This window comes from Leptosomus discolor, chromosome 9 (genome assembly GCF_034619465.1).
Source record: "Leptosomus discolor isolate bLepDis1 chromosome 9, bLepDis1.hap2, whole genome shotgun sequence".
Taxonomy (NCBI): Eukaryota; Metazoa; Chordata; class Aves; order Leptosomiformes; family Leptosomidae; genus Leptosomus; species Leptosomus discolor.
Genome location: NC_141399.1, coordinates 11,892,616 through 11,920,598, shown reverse-complemented (window position 1 = coordinate 11,920,598; position 27,983 = coordinate 11,892,616). Strand labels below are relative to the sequence as shown.

Here is a 27,983-nt window from a genome sequence, read left to right as displayed (position 1 = left end):
CTGAAATTAAATTAGTCTGTGAGTGCTATTTCATTTCATGAACGATGGCTCACTTGGCTACTTTGGTGTACCCTGACAATATACCATGGCATACTGCATCTTTAATTTGCTTGTGGCGCATAGGGTCTGTGGGTTGTGCTTCTATCCTCTTCTGATTATAATCAGTGTGTTTAACTTGATATCCATGCGGGTTCTCCATGAGCTCTACTGAGAACCTGTGGTTTGCAGCCAGAACATCTGGCAGTCACACCATCAACATGATGTTTTGAGTAACTATGGTTTAGAGAATAACCACAATTTTGACCGTATGATACATATAGTGGTTCAGTCAGCAGGAATTCCTCAGTTGTAAACTCAACAAGTTTTTCCTACATTTTATTATTGTTGTGGAAATGTCTTTTACTACTACTGAAGTCCAAATCAGAAAAACATGCCTATTCAGGAATGGTTTTAAACACATGCCTAAATGTTTTCCTTAATCAGGGCTCAGTGTAGATCACAGAATGTTAGGAGTTGGAAGGGACCTCTGGAGATCATCTGGTCCAAATCCCCCGCCAAAGCAGGTTCACCTAAAGCAGGTCACACAGGAACATGTCCAGATGGGTTTTGAATATCTCCAGAGAAGGAGATTCCATGACCTTCCTGGGCAGCCCATGCAGACACTCATCCTACTTAACTGTCTCTTATTTTGTGGGATGGGGTAGCAAACAATTTCCTATCTGACATTATTAGCCTTTAAACATAGCTTTTCTTGAAAGCAATGGCTATGGGTGAGCTATCTAAACATACTTTAATTTAATTGCTTAATTGCTGTCATTAATAGTGTTTTTTGTTGTTTTAATCACTTAAGTTATGTTCTCTGCTATTTTCACCTCTGTGAAAGAACCATAATAACCCTGCTAGTAGAAACATTTGATTAGAAACACTTGTGAATATATTTTAGGGCTGGTAAAATATGCCTTATAGTTCTTTTAAGTATTGCTGCTCACATTAAAACTACAGTTGTGTGTGTGTGTGTGTGTGTCTAAGAGAGAGAAACAATTGCTTCATCTCACAGCTATCAGCCACCACTTGCTACCAATACCTCTCTGATGTCCCATAGTACAGCATATTTCTGAGGTGCTTTCCTTTAAGCTCCATGCAATATATACTGTTCTGTCTCTCTAAGTGGAATGTGACACAGCCACCAACACTAGGAAGTTGCTGTAATGTGACAATCATAGGAGCTGATGTGTTTGCCCTCATACATTAACTAAGTCCTTGTGTTTTTAAGCTCCCTTGGGACTGAATAGATTGCTATGTCGTTTCTGTCCTCAGCTCACCTACATGTTACTAGAACAAAAGTTTTCAGTCTTTTACCAAGGCTTTTCAAGGCCTTTCAGCCAGTTCACTCATCCCCAATATATATCCCAGTAATTTAAGCAAAACTTTCTAGAGATGGGTGCATCTTTTCATGCTTTGGCAGCAGGTGCACGCAAAATATGGAGAAATTTTACACAGGATTATAAATAAATTCCGTATTAATCAGTGCAAAAGTTACAAAATCCTACATATATTTCCTTGCCTTGGTTCACTCATTGTGCTGGACAGGTCCTAAGGATTAGCTTTGCACCCTTTAGGTGTTTAGAATCTTTTCCTTGCTATGCACAAGTTTTCTGCTAAATCTTGAACTTTCTTGCCCTTTTTCTCTCTTCCCAGATTTGTTATAAATTTGGCTGGTCCTGTGCCTTTGTCAGCCCTGCCCTTCCCCCCCTCTCTCAAGCTGCAGCCATCTGCAGAGAGTTGCAGAAAACTATTTTTCTCTTGGCTTCATCTATTCCATTACTCAACATAATTTCACTTGAATGGGAGCTATGCATGCTGCCAAGTTCACTCAACATCGAGGTTAAAATTCAGAGAAGAGCTCACAGGCCCACTTTGGGAGTGTATTTTCAATCACACACCCCTAGAGTCACTGTGGATTAACCAGTAGAAACCCAGATAAGTCAAGACAGTGGCTGGAGTCAGGCAGATGTATTACAAAGTAAATGACAGAATTATTTTGCCTGTTGAATGAATAGGTCATGTCCAAACTTCTCTGAACTGTCCACAGTGTGATAACCCATTGTGCCTGACCTGTAAATCCACAAATGCTTGTCCATATATCAGTATCTAGAGCATCTTCCATTTCCTTCTCCTCTGAAAACTAATTCTGGGTCTTTCTACAGCGAAGGTTGACAGGCAAGACTGTTCAGTGGCATCAGGAGCAAAGACCAAACTCACTTGTTCCATTCACTTTCATGAGATTTGAATGGTGGCATTTACTTGTTATGCTGTGATTCAGGCATTCACCTATTAAAATACTGAGCCTCGCTCACCTTTCTGCTTCCTCCATTCTTGAGACACTCACCAAGAGCTGGTGTAACTCAAGGACCGCATTTCAGCACGACAGCTGTTATTCGTATGCAGTTTGCTACAGATTAATAGTGGAGTTGTTGGCACTGTAGGCAAAAATAAGAGGACAGCTTAGCCCAAAAATGAATAAAAATCAAGCTAGCATTCAGAAAGAAAACAATAGGAAAGCAGAGTGAAATGTGGGCTAAGGCACAGCCAGGCATGTGTAAAGACTGATGGATGTGAATTCAGGCAGAGGATGGAGTTGTGTCTTGAAACTGTCCCAGGCTGAGTTATATGCTTTCATATGAAGCATGAATTCTGTACCTCCTCCAGTCTGTTTATCCTGTTCTTTTGTTACTGTTCAAAAAGGCCTTAGTGATGCCAGTCTGAATATTCAGCTAAACACCATCACTGATTTTTTTTCAGTGGCAACTCATTCACTGTAGAGACCAAAACCTGTATGGGCTCAGGTGGCCATGCCACAAGTGTCCCAGCTCTACTTATCCCTGCCAAGTTCCCTCAGACTTGATTTACCCAAGCGACCAAGTGTGAGCCAGAAGTTCAGTTTCCTCAGAAAACACCCATATGTGTACTAGTTTTTAGACACATTTATTACACCTTTGCCCAGAAACCAGCAAGTGACGTAGGAAAATAATGGCTTTTTTCATTCCTGATTAGAGCAGGAATTCGAACTGTCAATTTACCCATAGCAGGCACTGTAATCTGGGACTTACTCCTAAGCCACCCATCCTTTTAGGTCTTTGGGAATATGAAAAAGTTGAAGTAAAATTTTAATTTGGCTTCTTAAAAATCATATGTGCTCTCTTCAGGACCCAATATTGAAGGATTTATTATAAATCTGCATGGATACATCTCTTCATTTGGAGAAACAACAGAGCCCATTTGAACTGTAAAAGAAACAAAGCAGAATAGTAGACACTGTTTTGTACTTAACCGCTCAAGATGACCCAGAAAGAATTGTTTTACTAAAAGCAGGTAAGGGACTAGCCTCTGATGTCATTGCAAACTGCTGTATCCAAAATTTCTCTGGCGACATTACAACGTGAATACAGAGCCCAAAGACAAACATTTTCTCTGAATCAGCAACAGTTGGTCTGTTCTGGAAGGCTTCCAAATTTAACCTTCATTCATTAGGAAAAAAGCCCCAAAATAGACTGAGAATAGCCTAGGAGAAAGAGCAACAACTACAACATTTACTGAAAGGACAAAAGGCAAAATAAATTGAATGGGCAGAGAGAAAGCAAAGGTATTCAGGTATTACACAAAGCTGAACAGAGTTTAAAAAATCAAAAAATTGTGGGACAAACAGGTGGAAAATTTCTATTCAGGCTCTCAGCTGCAGATCAGAATTCAGCTGAAGGAACTTTGTCCAGTCAAAGGTGAATAAGTATCATGTAATTTCTTGGAACCATTGATTGAAAGCAGGATATGGTTCTACACTATTATCTATAAATCAACCAGAAGTTACTGAGCTCCGTGGAAGAACTACTGGATGAAATTCATGGCTTAGTATAACAGGTCAAGCCAAATGACTGGAGCCGATCATACTGGCATTAAAATCCATGAAGCTATAGACTCCTCTATGTCCTGATTCAAAGCTGCTCAGGTGGTAGATGTACAAGTCAAAGCCTTTGGCAGCAATACCAGACTTATAACAGCACGACTGTACTGTGAAGCAGATGAGGAAATTAGTCCAGATTAAAAATACTAGTGCCAAGGCAAAAAAAGCAGTTTGAACTTTTTTGAAACATGGTTTAGTTTCACAGCCCAGTTTACACGTCACTCAGGGCATGATGCAGAAGGTGACAGCATAGAAAGAAGTAGTAAGGAAAGCAGAGATGTCTCAAATCAAGATTACTCCCAAAGAGCATAGATCATGAAACCACAGGCTCAGAACATAGCTGCTATACCAAAACACAAAAGCAGAGTTTGCCTTCGAGTGTCCATTAAAGCCAATATGATGGTGATTGAGAGTATAGTATAACATTTTTGTTCCTTTCCTGGACTAATAATATCCTCTGACTGCAAGTACGTCAGCCTATAAACTTCTACCCTTTGTAAAAGCTGAATAGAAAACTGGAAGCTTGATGCAGCCAGAATATCAGCATTTAAAGCAATGTTTTCATCTTTCAAAGCTCATAGCACACACTAGTGACATGACTAACCCTGGCTGAACACACTCAGAAAGCAGGACTGCAAGAATAGAAACTATTACAGGTTATGCACATAGTACTTCAGACTGGTTTTATGAAATAGGGAGGTTTATATGATCACATAGTCTGTCTGCCTGCCAGTGCATCTATTTCTCCGATTCATTCCCCACAACAACTTTTGAAGGTGCCATGCAGTTTCAAAAAAATTTGTCAAAGGAACCAACCTCTCAATACAATGATGCTCCAACAAATGGGAAGGATCTTTGGAGACAAGAAGAGTTATCACAGTAATGAGGAGAAGCAGATGAAGAGAGGTGTCATAAAAATAAATTCTGTAATATTTCTGAAGTACTCAATTATTGCAACAATGAGCACTGTGGAAAAGCCCATACAAGCCTAAATACTTTTATGTCTAAGGATTCAGTATATATCAAGTGATGCAGCATCACTTACTGAATGTTGAGGATAAAGTGAAATATGAGAGAGGTGAGACAGAAATCTCCTGGATCTCAATCTTTCTTCTGCTGAACCAATACATTTATATGTATTCACATAAATTAGTGTCATAAACTCATTGGGCTAAAAACTGTCTAAGTTTCCTAGTAGATGGCATGGATCTCATGTAACCCTCTGTTCCTCACACCTTGCTTTCAAGCTCCCTCCACCTGGATTGCCAGCTCCAAATCTAGAAAGCTGCAGTGTTTTTTTTCCTCAGATGCCTCCTAGTAGTCAGATATCCTAAAGCATCCGATGACATTAATCCAGTGGCAATCAAAGTAGTTACCAGGATCCTGAACACACTAAAAGGACTTCAACAGCCCTGACCAGCCCCACCTGTGAGTCCTACCCATGCTCTCTGTCCACTGGCCTGGGGGCTCCATTTAAGCTCAGCCCTGGGCTGTCAGTCCCTGTTTGAGCTCCGCTGCAGATGTGCCTATCTGCATCCCTGCCTCTGGCCCTGCCTCCTGGGTGGACCTTGGGCCTACGCTGTAGGTAGCTTCCCTCCTGGTGGGCCCCTCGCATGTGTTGTAGCATGTCTCCTGCCTCCTGGATGGACTTTGAACTCATGTGGTGAGCTTGTTTCTGGGTCTCTCTCTTGCTGCTCCTGAATCACCCCATGTCCATCCTCTTGCTGTGTCTGGGGCTGCCAATGGACTGTGGTACCAGCTCCTTGCTCTGCCCACTGTGCTCAGGATGGTGCCCCCTCAGTAAGGGCACAGACTGTGCTGTGGTAACCCTCAGCTTATAGGTCTTCAACCCTTAGAGAGCACCTGGTCCTTGCTGCTCCCTGACAATCATCGCCTTAATAATCATTACCTCCTCGCAATTCTGACCCTGCTTTCTAGGGCATGGAAAAATACCAGTGTAGTTCCCCTGAATCTGTATTTCTCTGACTATTTTCTCTACATTGGCACGATACTTTTTGCGTTCCAGAGAGATCCAGTGCATCCGAAGATCTTGCATTTGGTAGACAGCACAATCTTCTAGTTTTTTTGGACCTGCTTTTGTGAGAGATGTGGACTTACTTCAGCAGAGAACAACAAGTCAGGGACATGCTGGCTCTGTCGTGTTGGTGTTGAGTCTGACTCTTGCATTCTCCCTTCCTTAAGCAGATATCCCCTTTCCTATTTTATCTGTCAGCTTCCTGTATTTCATTCTTGTTCCTTCCTGAACTTTGGTCTCTGGCTGTCTCTCCTATCTCTTCCTCTCTAACAGAACAAATGTTTTGTCTTGTTACTTGCAGCCAGCTCACCTACCCTTTTTTCACCTCATGCTTAAGCATAACAAGTCTCTTCCACAGCTCAGTTTCTCCTGCATTAACCAGTCTTTCTGCAATGGCCACTTAAATCCATGAATTGCCTTTCTTGTGTGTGTTCTACTTGAACTGTCTCTGCTCTTTTCTATCCACCTCCTTTCTGTACTTCATTGTCATCTCATGTTGCACTCCCCTCCTTAGCTGTTTTCACCCATGAATGCTGTCTATAAGATCACTCTCCCTGGAAAAAAATCTTCTATGAGATACCCATCCACCAATAATACATGGCAGACTTGCTTTCTCTTCCATTATCTTTTACCTTTGCCCCAAAACCCATAAATTCTCTTTTCCTTGTTCTTAAACCTATACAAGAAAAGGTTAGTCCTCAGACCTAAAGCTTTCTAAAAAAAGTTCCATGCCAGCTCCACTGTTTACTTCTGTCTGTTCAGTGACTCTCCTGTCTGCCCGCTGCTTGGCTTTTCAACCCTTTTGTCTAAGCCAGTCATCCTTCCACATACATTCGGTAAATCGTTCAATAGCAGGGATCACAGGCAGGAAGCTTTCTTTATGCTTCTGTCCTACTCACAACATTGCCATTCCTAGATAGCCTCCAAAAACTGCAGTTTGCAACAAACCAGTGGGCAATGAGCAAACTAACATCTACTTAACTCCAAAGAACTAGCATACTCTTCCTTTCTCACTGAATTTTCCTCTTTACTTTCTGAATAATTGTTCATGAGTGTTCACACCATCTGTGCTGTGCACTGTAAGCACAGGGTCCTGTGGAATAATGAATATTTGATCATGTCATTCAAGGCTAAAACAAGATTGCATGGTTTAATTCTGCCATTTCCCAACTGTATACTCTCAGCATTTCTTTCATATAATTTTTTTATATAGTGAATGCACAGTTTGTGTATATCTCTAAAAACTTCAGTGGGCCAACTTACAACTTTTGAATTGAAATACACTAGCATTTTCCTAAGAAATGACTGGATCCATGATCTTGGTTCTGATCCATTTTGGAATGAGCTGTAAAGTTCAGATAGTCTGAAGTTTGAGGATGTTAAAATCTATGGTTCTGGGTCAGGCTCATTTTATCATTTCTAACTCCTGGTCCTTTTCTCTCTCCTATGGCTTCTGAAAAGCAGTCACTGTGTCCACAGCAGGGAACTTGTAAGCCTGAAGAGCCAAACCCAAGTAGGGAGAAGCCCGACACTGTTGCTTATTAGTATTTTTGCCTTTGTCTCTGTAATTTGTCATCCTATTTAGTGCTTTCAACATGGATGACTTTCTTGTACAAAGGTCTGGAGATGCATCACATAATGTGCTACATGCTGTATCCTCCTGAGGTTTACTGGTTCTGAGCTCTGACAGAAATGCATACCCTGAAGTCTGTGCTCAGTCTTCCGTGAGAAGGCAGCCAACCGCTCTGTGCAGCAGCAAATCTGCCAGCTGGCCATAGAGGGGCGATGGCATCAGCTGCAGCCTATCCCCTTTGCTAGCTACATGACATATCTGGTCTGGGAGGATTAGAAACCAGGGGAGCGGAGAGCAAATTGCTGCAGGGAGATGAGTTTGGGGGCAGGGGAGCACATTCACACAACTGCTCTTTTGAACATTTCTCTCTTGATCTCAAGCTACCTGCTACGTGAGATGGGGGAAGGGGAGACTGCAAAGGGAGAGTCTGACTTTCAGGAAAGACTATGGAGAAACATAATTCACATTAGTGGTGAGATTAAAGGATTAGATTCAATTCACGCCCCAGTCAAAATGAAATTTCAGCCTCTGCTTTTTGTGTAACATGCAGTGGGCCAGAGCTGTGACAGTGGTTACAGAGCGTAGCATCCTCAGCAACATACGGAGGGAGAGGGGTCTTATCTCTGATTTCTGTGCATTTCTTGCTCTAGTACAAGCGTCTCCTTACATGTGAAATAATACAACTAATTAGCAGCTTCTTTTGCGATGACTGTAGAAAATGACCTATGGTACCACCTTTTCCTTTCTCCCATTCCCTATGCTGGATATTTCCTCAATTTATCTGGGAAATCCTTTTTCTGAGGCATTGCAAACAGATATTGGAATTCTATTTCTTAACTAAAAAAAAACAAACCAAAACAAAACACACAACATAATCCCTCCCCCTGTAAAGCACTTCTTAGATGTGGCTCAATATTACATAATCTTGTGCACCAAACCAGTTTATAATGGAACTGGCTATTATATTCCTGGTGCATGAAATGACTTGAGAACAGAACCAGTTTCAATAGTAACCGCCCATTTGAAGGCTGGACTAGCTCAGTTTCCAGGGTCGGGTTTCTAGTGTGAATACCTGATTTCAAAACTGACCTATATTAGCATATTCCTATGACTAAAAATCATTATTGAGTTCCGATGAAGGCAGATAAGTACAGAGTAACCAAGTTCTTTTTTCAAGTAATTTTTTAAGCAAATAGTCACAGAGACAACTCTACTATTCAGCCAGTCTTAGTCAAGACTTTTTGTAATTCTTTCTTTTTTTCCCCCTCAAATATTTGGTGAACTATTGTTTCCTAGCTCAGGTGGGTTTATATGCTTAGTGCCTATAGATCAGTCCCATTCTGCAGCCATGCCAGCTTTTGCTCATTTTCATTGAACATCTTCCAACTCCTCATTTATCTGGTAATAAGATGTTCAAAACGGAACACAGCACTGCAGGTACAATTTCCTTTCCACTTGGAGTTACAGTGCTCTTATTTACACAAGCCAAAATTTTACTGGGCCTTTTCTGTTAACCTATTTTTTATATACATATATGTATACATCTTCATAAGTAAGTTGGTAGGTTGGTGCCTTACCTAAGCCTCTTCAAATGTCAGTGCTTTCCTCTCACAGAATGTGTGGTTTGGATTGTTTTTCTGTGGGTGTACTTGTGGGTTTTTTCCAGGTTTAATTTTTTTGCTACATTTTTAACTGTGCTAGGAGGTCCAGGATTACTTGCTCATTCTTCTAACAATTTATAATTTAGTAATTCATGGTGATTTCATTGCCCTATATTTATTCTCTCTTCCAGACCACTGTTAGTGTCAAATAAGACAGGGTCCACCATCCTGTTAGACTGTGCTCTCCTGTGACTCAGCTCTGCTAGCCAAGAGGTCTTTATTTGACACTGCCTGGAGGTGACTGCCTGCTCAGGATCTTTGCATGCGCTTGCCCTGAACTTGTAAATGGAAATAAGCTGTGTTAGCTTACCAATTTAAATAGTCTAGAGGCTGTTCATCAATGTAGCAGTAAAACAGCCAAACAGCCAACTGAAGAGTTGAAAAGAGATTGTTGCCACATGCATTTAAACTGGAAGATGGAGGAAAAATCTACAGCATTAGTGACTGTGTGAAGAGACAAAGCTACACATTTAAGTTCCATGCTCTGTGGGTTTCCTAAGAGAGCTAGCCAGCTGTGTGGGAGTTGTGCACGAGAAGTCCCACCTTCTCATGAGGCTGTTGGGCACTCCACCATGCTCTTGCTGGTAGCTATTTGAATGTATTCTCTTTCCCCTAACAGGTCCATGGGAAGTGTGTGTGTAGACACAACACAGCAGGGGACCACTGTGAGAAATGTGCACCGCTGTACAACGATCAGCCTTGGAAGCCAGGAGATGGAAAAACAGGGGCACCAAATGAGTGCAGAAGTAAGTGGGAGGAAGTTTACTGATCCAGGCTTTCAGGGCAACTGCTCACTGCGCCAGCAGGCAGAGTTCCCTAACAAAGACTTCTGTGGATATACACTGGGGATAAGTTGCTGGTCATAGATAGAAAACTTCAGTATTCACATTGTTTTACTGCAGCTGATCCATTTGGGCTATTGGGTAGTGGAATTTACGAGGCAGAAATCTGTTCTTCATGCAGCTACGTCCCCTCATGTGTTTTAGCATTCCAGGGTTTTTGTGCAGGGCTTATGACACCATCAGATTGGTTTGTCTTACAGTAAGAATACCACACAGCTCACAACCACCCAAGCTTCTCAGACCCTGCTGGGACTCTTACTCTGTGTTGCAATTTCTAGTTTTTATGAAAATCAAGGATTGCGGGCAGATGAAATGTGTTATATTCAGACGTTTCCTCCATGATTCACAGTAGGAAAATGATACCATTTCAATAGTATTGCTGTGTCTATTATATAAGCCTGAAATAGATTCTGTTTCCCACCAGAGTGTCGCTGTCACAATCATGCTGACAGCTGCCATTTTGATCTGAGTGTTTGGCTGGCATCAGGAAAGCGCAGTGGTGGAGTCTGTGACAACTGCAAGCATAACACAGAGGGACATAGGTGTCAAAGGTGCAAACCAGGGTATTACCGAGATAGAGGGAAACCCATGTCTTCTACAGAGGTCTGCAAACGTAAGTGACAATTGTTATGTGTGGTGAAGACAAATGAATGGTGGAAGAATCGTTAAAAGAATGATTAAAAGAAAGAAATCAATAACTCCTATAGAATCAGTGACTCCTATAGAATTAACTTGTGAGTATTACTATCCTTTCTTTGTATTCTTTTCCTGAACTACAGTTTTCTGATCAAGGTCATCTTCCTGACTTTCTGTGTCTATTTCTCCTGCTGGTATCACACTTTTTTTTTTTTGGTGATAACTGCTATGGTTCTCCAAATGCACTGCATTCTGGGGAAAGGCATATTCCTCTTGTGCTTGCATTTAAAATAATATAGTTCCTTTTTTCTTGAGGCACATTTTATTTAGCTGGGTTTTTTTCTCCATCTCTCAAGACTGTGTGTGCCTATGTGTAAGCTATTGTTAAATTCCATTTGATTGTGCAACATCTGTGCACATAAATATATAGAATAATGGCTGCAGGAGGTGTAGGAAGCATGAAACCATGCATATCCACTTGGGAACAAATAGATCAGAGCTCAATCAGACTTCTCTCTGCATTCTACAGCTGTATTATGGGGTGCTCTGCCCAAATTAATTGCCTGATTAACACTTCAGCAGGATGTGTTAGGAAGTAACTCGGGCACAGAGGCACTAATGGTTGTACACAGACAGTGCACAACCTCTGGATCGAGGTAGTTTGCACCCAGCCAGTCTGGAACATAGCCCAAATCTCCCTTACTTAGTGTAAACATTTTCTGACTATCTTGCTAGGCTTCACACATCTGATTCCATCTGGCATCTATTTAGGAGGTTGCTATTTCCAACAATATACATAATTTAATTTCTGCCTTTGGATACTTTTCTTTCGCCATAGCTCAGACATCAGTTGCCAGCATAGATAGCTTCATCCTCTGTCATCTATTCTCAAGCCCACTGGCATCGTGCTTTTGAAGCTTTCCTGACCCTTTGATGGTCTTCAAGATTCCTCTTAAACACTCAGGTTATAAACACTCCTCTCGCTAGGACTGCATGGCCTGTGATACTGCTTAAACTTTCTTTGCACAACACATCCTATATTTATGCTCTTTTGTGTTCTTTCCACTAGATCTTAGTGCCAGCACAGACTGCTCCCACATGACCCCTTTTTTTCAATTTCGTAATGTTCATCACGGAACTCTGATCAGCAGACAGGGCTGGGTGTGAGCTCATCTAACTCACCCTGTATCCCATAGTGTTATATGGTGGCCCCTTTTTAGTCCTGTTTCTACTCCGAGCGGATTTGCTACAGGTAAATATTGTAATGAGAATAAATTGTTGTGCCAGAAGATTAGTTTTTAATCTCGTAGTACCTGAAAGAATCTCTGTATGGACTCCTGTATTTAACAGCAGGGCGATGGTGTAGTAACCAACATCATGTGTAATATTAGATAACCGCTAAAGTCAAGCAGCACTGGAGAGCAGCAAAGAGGAAGAAACATTGTTTGAAAATACAGCCTACCTGTGTGGAAACCCTAGAACAGTCTGCCTGGATGAAATTGGACCTTGACTCTACCTCTGCCTCTTTTGTCTGGTCTGGTTACAGGCCTCTCAGTAGCTCCTGCCAATACACTGCATAGCAAAAGAAAAACTGTTCAGAAATTTGCCTTGTTGAAAGAGCTTTATTCCTATTGTGCCAGTCAAGTACAATAATGTTCTTTTCACCTGGGATCATGCTGCTGCCAGCAGAAGGTCCCCAAATGCAATCGTTTCCACTCTAACTCGCACGCTTAGGCCTAGATAGCTGCCATCCCACTTTAGCCACCTGAAAGTTATAGGTCTTTTCTAGGCTCCCTGCGCAGTCAGTGGAGAAACACTGAGACCTCTAGGAAATGATTTGTTGCAGTCTTGACGTAGATGCCTGAGATAGCTGAGCTGAATTGCCCTCTAGAGGATATCTATTTCTCCTCCTTGACTTAAGAGGTATTCTGGAACACTAGTCTGCACTAGAGTTTCTGTTGGTTGAGATGAATCTAACAGGTTTGATTCAGCGTTATTGCAAACAGGCAGGCATGACCCTATCTGTGCATGATTCAAGTCAATGCAACCTTTCATAGACGTGTAAAGGCACGCGTGAATGCTTGCCATATCAAGATATAAGGGGAAAGGGTATTGCAGTTCATTCTAGAGACCCTCAGCTTTTACAGCAGACTGATGTGTGCACAATGCTTGAACCTGTATGGAAATAGAAGGGTCACTGTAGATATAACTACAGAGTTAAGAGAAACCTGGGAGGTGGGTGGTTAGTCTGTGCCTTTTCCCTTTTATTTAAGGTGAGGAGGAGAATTCCCCTGATGACGTTTGACAAATTACCTTAATAGGGTAGTGTCTTGTATGATAAAAGAACTGATCCCAGAACACTTCCCCATGTGGTTTGCAGGCAGAGTATAAATGTGCACGTCACATTATGCTGTAGCTCTCCAGAGAATTTTCAGGGAATATTTCACTACTTTGGTTATTATCAGTGACAACAAAACCAGAAACACCAGTGCAGACAGGCAGAGTTTTGGTTAGAAAACACTTGGTTTGATAGTGGCAAGATTTCACCTCCAGGGCCATCATCAGTTCCTTATGCCTAGAGCTGATGTTAAACAGAAAGGCCTCATGCAGGGTATAAGGTAGAGGCTCTCTTCTCCATCTTTTAGGTTGCAAAACTTGCAATGCTATTAAACTTTAATCTGGTGTGGTCTGGGTTGATTGCTCAGGTTGTACGACCCTAAAACCAACTCTGGTTGCTCAGTAAAAACAGTTGCTGTTCTGAGCATTGCTAATACGTAAGAAATTAGACAATTAGACCACCAGGTACATTTCTCTCATACCTCAGCCTGCTGATCATAAATTGAAAAGCTGCCACTTCTGGATTAGCGTGTTTGTGGATTTAAATGTACCAATTCCAAGGCATCATCTCAGTTTGAGAAAACCACGCAAACAGTGCCAGACTAACAACATTAAATGAAAAACCCACCCACTGGGCAAGTGCTGAAAAGCAGTAATAAACCGCAAACAGCAGACTGAATGGATGATTTTGGTGAGAGCAACGTGGTTCTCAGCTTCCCATTTTGAGCTCAAAGGAAAAAAAAAAGCCTCAATGGGAGATCAAAACTTGACCCTTGTGTACAGTAGATACTGAGCTGGGAAAGGAAATTTGATGAAAAAGCTGAATGAAATGCTGTGCTAATCCCTTTGAGAAAGCACGCTTGAAGAGTGCTCTGCCATCCAGAGCAAAGTCTAGGTTCAGCTGTGACATCCCCCTCAGGCTCCCAGAAAGTTAACAGGACACTGCTCAGGCCCAGAAAGAGTTTTTAAGCATTAGTCATAATAATGAACAGCATTCTCTCTTAATCACTGCTAGGAAAAAAAAGTTGTATAACAATTGGATGTCCTGACACTATCCAAACCACCCTTTGCTGACCCTCCAATGTGAGACTGCAAAGACATTCCCTTGGAAAAAAAAATAATATTGAAATTGGACGTGTAAGTGTGAATCTGCTATTCCTTTTTGTCTGCAGAGGTAGCCTGCCTCTTTGCTTCTCCTGTTCCTAGCAGCTGGGGTTGAATGAGAGCCAGGTCGTGTGCAGAGCCTTGTTTTGACACTGCTTAGATCTATATTAAAAAAAAAAAAAAGGAAGGCATGAAAAGAGCCCCAGAGCAAGGCACACACCTGCCTGTTATTGGGGGTGACAACACAGGATTAAGTAGTTTGGATATAGACTTGTATGGGAGCTTTGACTCGGAAGCCTAATCGTTTCCTAACCAATGGTTAGAAAAGCTGCTGTATCCTTGGCTCTTTCCTGTGGCTTATTTGGAGGCTTAAGGGATCCTTCTGAAATGGCACCATCTTTTGTACTCATCCTTTGCTTAGCTTAAAAACTAATGCAGGCATGTAGACCCATTAAAAAGGGTCTCCAGGAAAACAAGCTTTTTTTACTCCAAGCACAAGGGTTGAAAATCAAAATGTGCCCAGATGCACATGCACACACACACACACACTGAAAAGCTCTGCTTCTCATCCTTTTACTTCTGATCAGAGGGAGTGAACTTTTAATTGTCATATCACAAAGGCCTGATCACATCTTGGTTCAAAGTCTGTCTTAATCAGCCCTGACCACACACACAGCTGTCTATCTTATTTCCTTCATTTAAGAAACATCATTGGCTGAGTCAATCCCCACATCTGACATGCTTTAAAAATCGCCCTGATTTCATCATATGCTCCAAAGATGCGCATGTATATATTTCAGATTCAAAAGGCTTTGTTTGATTTTTCATTTTGTCTGTTTTTCATCAAATAGCCAGCGTCTGCTCATAGCTGTACCTTATATGCAGTATTATGAGACAGAAGTTTAAGGCAAGATAGCTCAAAGTCCACTGAATTACTTGGAGCACTTGCTATTTTCCTGTAAGTTGGGACCATATTGTTACAGCTAATATTATATTTTACATCTGTGTCTAATTACCTGGTAAAGACAGCTGTGCTGAGGGCAGACAGATTTATTGAGGACTTGAATGGAGACTGCTGTATGAATTATTCATTTTTCATTATTCCTTGTCTCCTACTTTTTACAGTAGTTTCTGACAAAATAAAGTTAGTATAGCAGTGAGACTAAGAGGCAAGAGGATGCTTTGTGATACTCTGTGATAGCCGGTTCTAAAGTACAATGATGAAATTTTTCATTACACTGCTGTCAACAGGAGAACCCAAATAAACCAGCCATCTCTGAGCCAGAACTGTCTGCACACCGTCTCTAACATAATTGATGATGCCTTTCACAAACAAGGCCATTGTCATGTCGGCTGGTGTTTTGTTAGACAGGGAGGCGGATGGAGAGAAATCTAGGGTTTGCCAAGAGAAAAGAAGCAAAAATTAGCAGGGAAAGATGTCGTGTTGTCAAATATTAGGAAATGCAAAAGGGTGAAGTTTTGGAAACTTCCTTTTTTGTTTCTTTAATTGTGAGGTTTATCTGCAGATCTGTGGTACTATTAAACAGAGGAAACCCAGTAATCAACAGCTGCCCCTTCAGCATGTGACATGTGGGCTCTTATTTTGGGAGTTACCTTAGATGCACAGTTGGGATTTTGGCCATAATACTCTGGAAGCCAGACAATGTACACACCCAAGCTGAAATGCTAAATAAACACAGTCTGAGTAAAGTGTTTGCAAGCCACTTGTATAACTCATCTGAAAGTGTTGTACATTTATTGATTCAGCTTGCTTTCTGATCCACCAGAAGCTGTAATATGCCCCACAGTTCATTTGGGAACATTAGTTTTCCTGAACTCTATCCCCAAAAAATAAAAATAAAAAGCACTTTTTTCCTACCTCCTCATCAGCTTCTGACAATGCTGTCAGCCACTGTCCTGTAATACTTTCCCTTAGGGGTAGGATGGGAGAAGGTCTCATCTTCCTGAATCATGATCTAGTCTCAGTTGGTGATAGGTAGTCTAATGATGCTAATGATTTACCTATCTGTTACGTGACCCTAACCGATGAAACCTGAAAACAAGAAAAAAGTTGGGAATAAAGACAGAACCAGAAGTTGTAAAAATGTAAGAAATTTAAGGTGACAACTCCATAGGTAGATCCTACATAGAGAGATATTACAGTGAAATCAGAAACCTGGATTCAAGCCAACCCAGATGTTGGCAACCGCTTACTTCTTGTGGCTCAGACCTGCCTGCAGTAAAGGCAGCGCGTGTTTCCCCTTCTTATCCCCAAACCTGACATCCATGTTTTTCAGTGATGGACCCAACTAAGAGTCTCCTCTTTTAGGGTGATGTAGCCAGCCCTGCAAAAATCTGGGCAAAAATAATTCAAGTTGAGCAGCAACAAATCAGAACTTGCCTTTGAAACTGTCAGTGCTAATGAGCACTTCATTGTTACACCTGCTCTCCAGAACTGACAGCAAAATCCCTGGGTTTGCTCCCAAAGTCAAGACTGCTTTGTGGCAAACAGGCGAGCCTGCTGCCATCCGCCAACCAGCTCATTGTGTTGAGTACATTGCCCATGACAGCACGCTTATTTTCTGTCCTTAGGCTATTGTGCTAGTGTCCCCTGAAAACAACGGACTGAGATCTGTCTACAGCAGAGTGTAATAATATTATTAAAAATATTGGCATAAAGAACACAGGGCATGGTGAAAAAATAACTATGTAGTAAGCAGGTCATAAGAGAAATGCCCTTTAAACAAAATTGCTCTCCCTTATTCTTGTACTATTTTCAAAAAATATTTTCTTCTCTTGAGCATCAAATATAAGGTTACAGATGAAAGTGAATCTGTCCCTGCTACATTTAACACTTTCTATAGCCATATACTTGCCCCTTCCCCTTGGAAAATGATGTGTGGAATCAGAGTGTTCATTTGGTCTCTTATCTGTGAGCTCATGAAGAAAAGTAGTTTGATCAGAAGCAATGATGGGCAAACTTCAAAAGCTTTGGAGATCATGTTTGGTTCAGATAAGCGTCCAAAAGGCTGGACCCTGATCCAAGCTGTCTAAACACCCTGGGTGTCCAACATTTAATTGAAAATCTCTGTAAAAGTGGGTCTTAGCCACAAGTTTTTTATTTCTGCCCTCTTCCAGATGGATGAAGTAGTGATGCACATCCTTTTCAGTCTCTGCTACAAGCAAAAGCCAGGGCACATGGCTCTGATAATACAAAAAAGAGCTGAAATATGAAGGCCTGCAGTTCAGCTCAGTTCTCATTTTAATCAAACATGTCTGAATATCAGAAATGAGTGGGTATATTTATGGCTTGTATTTTACCTCTTCAGAGCAGTTGGCACAAGGCTTGACCATCTCAGGTAGCCTCTGCCCTGATGGAGCCAAGTCAACTGTGTTGGCTTTGCACCACTATCTGCATATTACTTTCCACCTCACTCCCTGATGCTGTCACATTGGGAATGTACTGGTGGCATGGGATTATAACAATTTACTGTCTGTGAAGGCAGAGTTGCCCACAGGAGCTGTAACTGTCTGTTTTACTGCCAAGTTGCCTTGGGTTGCCAGGCTGGCATCAAACTGGCAATAGCATTAGAAAGATCTGGAGTTTTTTAACTCCTATTTGCTCATCTCTGGCTACATGTAAAATACGTCTAGTGAGTTTAGAGATCTTCTCTCATTCTGTCTGCCTTCCTCATAATGAATCTGCTTGTGTATTTGTACAAAAAATTTCATCAGCTTCCTTGCACACGTTCAACACTGCACGGTGAGATGTGTCCCTTAGAACTTGCACTGAAGGAAATTTGAGGGCTCTTTGCAGGCAGAAATCAAAAAAATATTTCAGGTCATCTGAACCACCTGCATGAGCCACATCTGGCCCTGGAGGAAACAGGAGCTTTGTGATCCCTGTGTTCATGGGAAAGACAACATAGGCAATAGCTATCTTTTTTTTACATCATCCATGCTAGTGAATCTTTTTGCAAAACACTTTAAAAAGTAAATCACCTGCAAGCCCCTTTAAAAATAAACACACAGTGGAGGCTTCCTGCTACTGCTTCAAAACCCTCTATGGTCCAAATTTGTGTAGTAGGGCAGAACTGACTTTCACACAGAAACGGGTCCCAGTTGTACTTGTTTTGCTGTGCTTAACGAGTTAAAAAGAAACAAAAATAATATTGCAAATGTAGGCTGGCAATGTAATGTTTACCATTTCTGACTTAAAACTACTAAGCATAAGGAAGAGGGCACGAGTTTATCAGCCTTGCAAAAATGTCACTTAACCAGATGACCCCTGGGCACATAATCTCAGTCACCTCTTACCATATCTCCGTAGCTTGCACCTGCCAGCCAATGGGTTCAGCCAACGCAACTTTCAGCAGAAGCTGGCGATGCCACCCCAAGACGGGATTCTGCTACTGCAAGCCAGGTGTGGCGGGCCCCAACTGCGATAGATGTCTCATGGGCTACTGGGGCTTTGGAGAAAATGGCTGTCGCCCTTGTGACTGTGCCAGAGACTGCGACCAGCATACTGGAAACTGTTTCAATGGGTAAAGAAGCCCTCCTTTGGGTTCACTTTGAGATGGGATTCTGTGAAATGAAACAAAGATTAACTGAAATACTGCAGCAATGACAGTAATTGAAGGATGCTGGAGAGTGCACAATCATTTGAAAAGGCTGCTGTAAACCATAAAACATTTCTTAGATTGTTTGGTGGCTGGCATGCTTTTAGGTCCATTGTATTACCCAAGGCAATCTTGAAATGATGACTTTTTACAGTAAAAATAGGCCACTCCACAACCCCATGGAAACAGGTACAGCATATTTAAATACACCTTTTTGCCTTGGAAATAAATGGAAGACTCTGGAGAGCTTGCCTCTCATCTGTGCCCAGGGTAAAATGAATTATAAGGTCTCCCTCTTGTTTCTAGAGGGCAGGCATCTCTAACCCAAACATGCATTAACCAGTACAGATAGCCTATGATTTGCTGAGTGACTGCAGTTTTATGGGTCCTGCAGGTGTCCTCAGTTCCTAGTGACATCAGTAAGTGGTCGCTAACTTTGAGTTACTTAATTCAGTAAAAACAAACAAACAAAAGCAAGAAGAGGCCCAATAAATAGTTACTTTAAAAGATGCTAAGTCAGCTGTGGTAAGGCCTAACTAAAAGCCTAGATCTTGTGATTTCTCTATATGACGTGAAGTCTTGCTCTTATTTGCACTCCCAACCTGAAGAAAGCAAACTCATCTGTCTGGATACAGCCACATGCTACAAACACCTGCTTCCCACCCATCTCGTGTCTTAACCAAGTCTTCTGGTTTATGTGTCCCCCAGCTATGACAATGAACCATTCTTTAACATCCCCATTGGGGGACGAATCCCTGACCTTGTGCAAACACCAGCCAACGAGAGTGAAGAGGAGTGGAAATGGAATGACCATGAGCAGGGATTTTCTGCACTGAGGCACCCAGGTACAGCCCAGAGTCTGGGAACATCTAGTAACTTCACTCAGTGCTAGTTCTTTCTTCTCTCCACCCTGACTTAAATTCCCCCACTCATCTCTAGCTTGTCTGTCCCCCAGCTGCTGGCAACATCTGCTAATCTGAACTATATAGGTTATCTTTACACTTATATTATTATTTTCCAAAGCACTATCCAAATTTGGGTTTGGAAATTGGTAAGTCACTAATAAGATTGTGTGGAAAAAAAGATTCTCCTTTTGTTGTTGTAATTATAGTCATAATGCTCATGATTTTACACAACACCTTCTCAAGCATTCAGTTGCCATTCAGTGCTTCAGATGCTGTTTGTAAAAAGATCACGTCAGCTATCACTGAAATGTACCACCTCTGGAGTGGAATGCAAGTGATTTTAAGAGCAATATTCCTTGTGGCACAACAGCTCGGGAGAGAAAGTACAGTACACTGCACCTAGCTAAGTTACAAAGTAAGTAGGCTTACAGAATGAGGTGGAGCCTTTAATACTTGAATAGTTCTCAGTTTTGCTTGCCATGTATGAAAGGTCAGCACATAGCAGCATCAACAGCTTTGTAAGAGCCAGAGGTAATAGTGCTACCTGTTGCATGTCTTGACTTCTCTGAGAGGGATATTACCTTAACACCAGCAAGGATCAGTATTTCTTAGCTTATAGGATCAAACAAGGTTATTATTACTTACATGATTTACACCTGGATCTGAGTCTTACAAATCTCTTTATTAGTATCAGTTTATTAACTGTACAATAGACCGCATGAGGGCTGCATTTTACTTGACAGTACTGATCAGATTTCCAAACAGTTATTGTATCATCTAACAAGAAACATATTTGCAAATAACTGAGCTCACTCTCAAACTTACTCTTAACCTCCATCCAGATTATGGGAGCTATATACAAATAACTTTATAATTGAGTATCATTTGCTTTGGTTGTCTTTCTCATGCCCTGGCTGTTCTCCAACTCTTTGTGTTCTGTGGTTCCTCTGCTAGAAAAGTGTGTGTGCAAAGAAAAGGTGCTTGGAAGCGTCACTGACTTCTGCCAAATGAAATATGCTTATGGTAAGTGAGTAACATGCCTTCAAGGTATGATAATTTCACAATGTTCCCTCTATATATATTAGCTGATAGCTATGAAAAATGACAGGACTGGCTAAGTCATGAAATAAGAGGTAGTATTCTGCCCTTTTTGTCTAGTGACACGTCCGACTTCTGATCAGAACTGAATAGCATTTTTCATGCAAGGCTCCGTGGTGTCTCCCATTTAGCTTCCCTCTTTACAGCAGGAGCACTAGAATTGTAACTCAGTGGAATGGTTGGCCTCTACATCAAGAATAAATGGCAAAAATCTTGCATCTAAACTGCCATTGCTTTTGCACTCATTATGCAGGTTCAAACAGCCAAGCCTGTTTACCAAGAATGTATTTAATACTGTCGTTTATGAACACCTGGTTCATGCCATCACATGAAGCAAGAAAGGAAAGCTCTGGGATCCAAAGGTCTGATGTGTTTGTATCACGACAAAACAAAGCCTGCTTGTGGGGCCAATAGAGACTACCCTGCCAAAAAGTTATGGCATCTTATTAAAATAAAGGAAGGGAAATTTATCATAGCAACCAGATGTTGGGCCACAAAACAAAAATGCTTTTTCTGGTTTGTTGTGCAACCATGGAATTTTAGCCATGTGATACGCCTGCAGTCTGATGGGAAACTTCCTGACTTCCTTCCTGTAGAGCAGACTCCCTTCTCACAGGACAGAATTTTTGAGACGCCAGTGTAAAAAGCTCACACAAGTTTTCAAATTGCAAAATATAAAGCCTAGAATCAGTGCACTTAAAATCAGACTGTTAGCTGCTGATCTGTTTTTCCACCCTTCCTATGTATAAATATAAGTGCTTTCCTATGATTTCCAAGCATTTGACATCAGCCCATTAAAAAGTAGTTGCTAAATAATGTGGTGAAATTATCAGTTAAGTACTTCAATAGAAAAATCTAGTTTTTCTTCTCCAAATTTATCTAGAACGATGAATGAAGTGGACAAGCATGGGAATACATTTTCTGTATAACTGCAGTGTTTTTTCATGCCTTCTTTCAAGGTGTTAAAATTCTACCTTTTAGCAGCATAAAACAAAATTCATTTAGAAATTCATTGGTGTCTATCTTGATGTGTTTTCTGGCAGTGATAAAAGCAAAAATCCTATCAGCTCATGACAAAGGGACCCATGCAGAAGTTGTTGTGAAAGTGAAGAAGGTCCTGAAGTCAGGCAAAGTGAAAATCACTCGCAGCAACAGAAGCATCTACCCAGAATCCTGGACCAACAGGGGATGTACATGTCCCATTCTCAATCCTGGTAAGGACAAAATGCTTACCAGGTATTTTCCTTCCCCTGTAAACAGTGGTGACAATTCATTATGAACATTAGCTACAGCTACTCAACACTTCCAATCAGTTTTTCCGGGGCAGAGTCCTTTGATTCACCCACACTGAAGTGGGAGTCAACAGGTAGCTGCATAAAAAGCATTTTCTTATCAGAGAATAGTTTTACCAAAAAGCCCAAATCTCCTGCAAATGTTTTACTTTCAGCAACTTTATTCGATTTTCCAGAATATTTGTGACTAGAAGAATGTGAGGGAAAAAAAAAATCCCTGTATTTTTATGTCCAAAGAGTTTTCTTCCTTACTCTGTATTCTCACACTATGCTTTACTTTTTTAGGAAAAACTAGAAATTATTATGAAATTTTGGAAAGTGGAGGGAATCTGACTTCTATGCCTTTGTAACGGTTTTGAATAATGAAAAGGTAGTCTTTCTTCTTTCTTCTACCGTAAATTCTTGTACATTCAGTGGTTTCTTCCATCAAAGCCTAAACCTGCAGCATATTGGAACCAAATCATGGATGGAGAGCATAAAACCATATTAATTTAATTTCAAACCAAGACAGGAAAATCTTTAATAATTAGAAAAATCACCTTTTACATAAATAAAGTCCCTGTTTTTATAACCAGTTTGGGATAGGTCTCTAGGTTTGCTCCCTAACCACATTCTATCAGAATGACCCATGTTTGTTCACTGTTATTTATGGAATCTCCCTGCAGCAGTGGAGGGAGTGGAGAAGTAGGGCAGTGGGAAGCAGCAACTTTCTCCCAAGCTCACTGCAGGCAGAAACATCACACTATAGACTGCAAAGCTCCATACCAGTAATGTTATCAGTGGCTGAGCAGATACATTCCTCAATTGAGACTTCCCTATCGCTGCCTTTCCTGAAATACAACTTAGTGGACCACAGGGAGAAATATGTTTACTTGAACAACAGCTAAAATCTCTGGGTAAATCTCCGAATACTGCAAATTTGTGCCTGGACTCTATTTTTTCAAGTAGAATCATAAGAATTCCTTGTGCTTCACTTAAAATGTAAGGTTTAATCGAACCTTTAAGACAAGTTCTCAGCTGAAATTAGCCACATACAAGTGACAGCTGTTTTCAGAAAGGCTGTGTCAAATCAAACTCAGTATGAATTTTTCCTGTTACGGCAAAATGACCTGTACTGTCTCAGAAATAAGTTTTGTCTTCTATCATCTGTATCAAGCAAAAGACTGCACCTGAATTTGCACTGAAGTCTAATATGGACCCTGAGCTCTCTTTCTGGGGGTAGTTCTTGAATCTGCATATAAAATTTTTGGCTTAATGTAGTTTAAATGAACGAGGTGTTTTACTTTACTCAAACTCCAGTGGCACAGTTGTGCATAATTAAGTATTTACCAGTGCTCCCTGTGAAGCCCTGAATCAGACATGAATAAAACATTGCTTAAATATGAGAGTAATTTGATCCCACAGAGATACTTGAAGAGAGAAAATATCACAGGACATTTTTCTCCTTTTTACCCCTCTAGCTTTATTTTGCACCTCTTCAGAAATATAGGGCTGAAGACCTATGGCTCAGAAATTTAGATGCTAGATACAGATGTTGTGCCATTGCCTCTTGATATAAATTAAAGCTATGGACAGGTCCCAATCACTGCAGTTCTGCAGATTTCAACATACTGCTCGACTGAACCCCTGGCCCAAGATCACATTATGCTCTGATGCATGGTGGAAACCTTACTTTTTCTCTCTTTTCGGGGCTTTTACACCCACCTTTACCCTCCTTCCTAGACAAGGATTAGCAGTTCCTTCCCAGCACATAAATTTCAAGGAGGGGACAAAGGCTTAAGTAGCAGCCACCGGTTCCCTGCAGATCTGTGTGCAGAACACATAATTTGCCCTGCGTGCCTCTCCATTTCTCTAACTTCTGATCAATGAGGGGATTTTTCTTACTACAGTTAACACAGAGTGCTTATACAGCTACTAAGGCAATGACATGATTTCTTCTTGTCTTTCCATATGTAGTTACCCACTTCTTTTGTTCAGAGACCTCTTTTCTGAGGCCATGCTACCTGCATCTTCGGGTCATAATCTTGGAAGTCTGGCTTACTATTTTCATATATAATACCAGCTTCCACATCTGTTCAGGTTGAATTCTGCTACTCATTATACCTATACAAGCCAGGAGTAATGCTACTGAAGCACATGGAGTTACAGTGGTTTCAAAGGTCAGACAGATCAGGCTCAAACCTGGCCATCTGCACATGGAGGTGTTGAATCCTTAAGTGGTAAGGCCGCTGGAACTAGGTTAATTTGTAGTTGTAATTCTTGAGCATAATCATATGACAACATTGCCCAGGAGTCAGCACTGACAATATGCACATGAAAGTATGTACAGAGATAAGACGGCACATGCATAAACTGGATGAAGCTGGGCAAGATGCTATGTGCCAGATCCTTATGAAACTTGAGAAATTCTGCATTTAGTTCTGTTTTCTTCTATTTATTGACTGAAGCTGTTCCCCCCCCCCCCCCCCCCCTTTTTTTTTTTTGAACTAGGTACTGACTATCTTATAGCGGGCCAGGAAGATTCTAGGACCAGCAAACTCCTTGTGAACATGAACAGCCTGGTGAAACCCTGGAAAGCATATTTGGGAAAACAAGTATCAGATATTCTTCGAACTGGGTGCAAATAATTTCTGCTCCAGAAGTTACAGTGCTGAACTTTGCCTTTTAGTAACACTGCAGTGAAAGGTATAGTTAGTGCACGCGTTTCCATTCAACATGCTCCTAGCTGAAGTGATGAAAGCAGACTTATCATCCTTTCTCCTTTCACGTGCTTAGACAGGAAACCTGGGACATGACTACTTTTTTCAAAAAATGCACAGCCTTACCATACAAAATTAACTAGTGCGTCATGCATAGGTTACAAGTCAGTTCTTAATTTAAGCCTGATTCCACACACCAAGAGAATCATTTTACGAGGCAAAATGTAATATATGGATTAGTGTTTCCATACTTTAGGTCAGAGCCTGATACTAATATGTATAAGCTGCTTGCATAATGCATTCATTACTTGGGTGTAGTTTTCTTTATAAGTGATCACTAACAGGCAGCGATTTCTTTCAGCTTTACAAGCGGCATAATACCAAACAAGCATGTCAGGTGATACTTATCTAGAAGAACATCAGACTGCAATTATGCCAATGTAACAAGTTGCTTTCCAGAAGGCAGTATTATCCCGTTGCTGAACAGAAACCAACCAACATGGGACTCATCTTGGGACAAGGTCCTTTATAGATATACATTGCTATCACCAGCGCTTAACACTGAGGTCTGTTGCAGAAACCACCTTGGCTCAAACTTGATTCCAAACCCAACCCTTGCTCTCTAAGGTAATTTCGCTCTTTGCTGTAGTACTTCAGCCCATAACACCACAAAGGTTTCACAGCGATTACCACTAAAAAGCCTTAATGCCAGAAAAGAGCCAAGATATGTGAGGAACTAGCAGCTGCTTTAATGTTGAGATTGAACACTACAAGGCAGAAGCAGGAGGAGGTAAATGGACTGGCTGAGCTGTGTATTAAATGAGGGAGCTATAGTTCCTGTGAGAGCAACCTGGCTGTTTGAACTGTGCTCAAGACCACTGGCACTTGAATGCACTTAGCGCTTTCATTCTGCTTTATTTCTCTTGGTCACACTTCAGGTTAAGATACTGAAGCTAGGCTTCCTTCCATTGTGCCTGAGGATTATTTTTTCCTCCACAGAAGTATAGGAGTGGTAGCTGCACTCTAGGTAACAATAGTTCTGTTACACAAAAGCATTCTTTCTAAATCAATTTTACCCTATAGTAATTAAGAGGTAGCTACTTAAATCATTCCCTAACACAGTGTTTTGAGGAAATTGTAGTTTAAGCCCTGCGCCCCCTGTTTAAGGACTCACGATCAAATGAAGCTGGTTGGAGCATGTTCTCTCTTCAATTAAAGGAGAAATAATGAGTCAGTCTATTCTTTCAGGTGGTTACAGAGAAAAAGTATGCACACATGCTACTTTTGCATATTTCTATTCCATGCCTACTATTTTTTAATGCTCTAAGGAAAGAGGAGATATCTTCATTTAGGACTGACTGGCACATGGAATATCTAGAAAAACCTAATAGTAATGCAGAATGATGGAAGTCCCAGTCTACAACTTAGACCATCAGTTTCTTCTCTTTATTACTGGGAACCTGAAAAACCAGCTGCTTTAATTCCATTTGTTGCTGTTTTCCTTTTAACTTTGTATTGGTTAAACAGCAGAAAAATCTTCAGCTCATTTGGAAATGGATGACAGGCAGATACTTAGAAAGTAAAAGCTCCACTTTTCACCCAACAGAGCATAAACAGTGTTTCTGCCTCCCCCCTTTTCAGGAAGTCTCCCCTCCTCCATTGCCATTGCTTTCCCTCTTTCACTCCATTATTTATTTGTTGTTACGTAAAGTGGTATCCAACAATGTGGCATCTCCAACAAGCCATTTAATTAATGCAATAAAACATTTTTTAACCAAGGAACTTAGTTTAATTTGAAATGTCAGTTTACAGAAATTAAAAGCACAGCAACTGCTTCCTTTACTGTCTCCAGAAATCATCTCTCAACAAAAAGATTGACTAGTTCTTTTTCAAGTATCAATAAAAAGAGAGATGTGCACATGGATTTACAGTCTATTCTCAAAGGGCCTCTCAGAATAAATTAAAATCAAGTGATCAAGTGTAGGTTTAGAACTAAGCTAAGGAACATGCTTTTCAACAGAGGCCATTTTACTTGCAAAGGATCTTATTTAATGATGATCATACTCCCTTCTGGTTTACAGTCAGTACCGTATTAAAGAAAATTCCCATATTCCACTTTTTGTGCCAGAATGGTGATTTTGTGGGGAGGGTAAACATCTGTTTCTTTCCGTGAACAAAAGTTCTTTTTAACGTGGTCATTTACAAGCATTTCTAGCTACTGATAGCAGAAATACTATTTGCAACAATAATATTGATACCCTGGTGTGTTCTCTTTGGGGGGCCTCGCTATAATATAGTGATTAATGACTACCATATGCAAACACTGTTGTATGCAAACAAGATAGCCGTCAATATATCACACATTTCAGATATCTCAAAGTAGGTGACACATACACACACTTTAGAGAGAAGTGTAAATCAAGTGGAGTGGGGGAACCCAAAAGTATTCAGCTAATTTATTTTCCTCCTTCTAATTTCCCATTCTTTTTGAATCTCTAATTTTCTTGCTGGTACCTGAACAGCTAAGTCTACTTCATTCCCTCCATTAATTAGAAACATTGCACATTTTGTTCCAACTACTAGGTGATGTTTAATAGTTTTGCTCTACAGAGTAGCAGGTATTCCATGGGCAATTTAATTTGAAAATGAAAAATGTAAGCACATTAGGGTGAGTCAACACTGCAAGCTGACTTTTTATTGGCATCTCTACTTTTGCTAATCAGGTATCTCTGAGTTCACATAGAAGTAAAAGAATAAAGTTCTCTTAAAAAAAAAACAACAAACACCACCACCAAAACAAACTCACACTGAGCTACCATGTGTAATCTCTTTGTTCTGCAGTGCTACAATCCAGGTAGCCTGTCTGAAAATAAGTATCCAAATAAAAATGAACTGCATAGATCAAGTTGGAACAGCTATTGATTAAAGAAGAGATAAGAAAGTTTAAATTGTTCACCATGAGACTTTGGAAAGGAAAAAGTTATTTTCTTGTGTACTGGTACCTGAAATGAAGATAAGCATGAGAGTGCAAGATGACAACTGTCTTCCCCGTAGAAGCTGTTACGTACTCCACAGAACAACCACAAGAACTACCACAGAAGGTATGGTATTCCTTTACCAAAACAGAATTGTTTTGCCAGCCTGTGTACAGTATCGCATACCTTGTGACCCTCTCTGTGACTGTGTGTCTTAGGTGGCACAAAGAATACTAACGTGGAAAAAAT

The 27,983-nt window shown here is 40.8% G+C and overlaps 1 protein-coding gene across 1 annotated transcript in view; it reads left to right on the top strand.

The window, feature by feature from the left end:
• Positions 1-24,687, top strand: part of LOC104342508 (netrin-4) — a 51,061-nt gene extending 26,374 nt beyond the window's left edge. The window contains exons 4-10 of the mRNA XM_009946135.1: positions 9,847-9,973; positions 10,494-10,682; positions 18,477-18,690; positions 19,474-19,610; positions 20,625-20,693; positions 21,812-21,982; positions 24,551-24,687. Coding sequence (XP_009944437.1) covers positions 9,847-9,973; positions 10,494-10,682; positions 18,477-18,690; positions 19,474-19,610; positions 20,625-20,693; positions 21,812-21,982; positions 24,551-24,687 — 1,044 coding nt within the window. The remainder of the gene's footprint in view (positions 1-9,846; positions 9,974-10,493; positions 10,683-18,476; positions 18,691-19,473; positions 19,611-20,624; positions 20,694-21,811; positions 21,983-24,550) is intronic.
• The last annotated feature ends 3,296 nt before the right edge of the window (positions 24,688-27,983 follow it).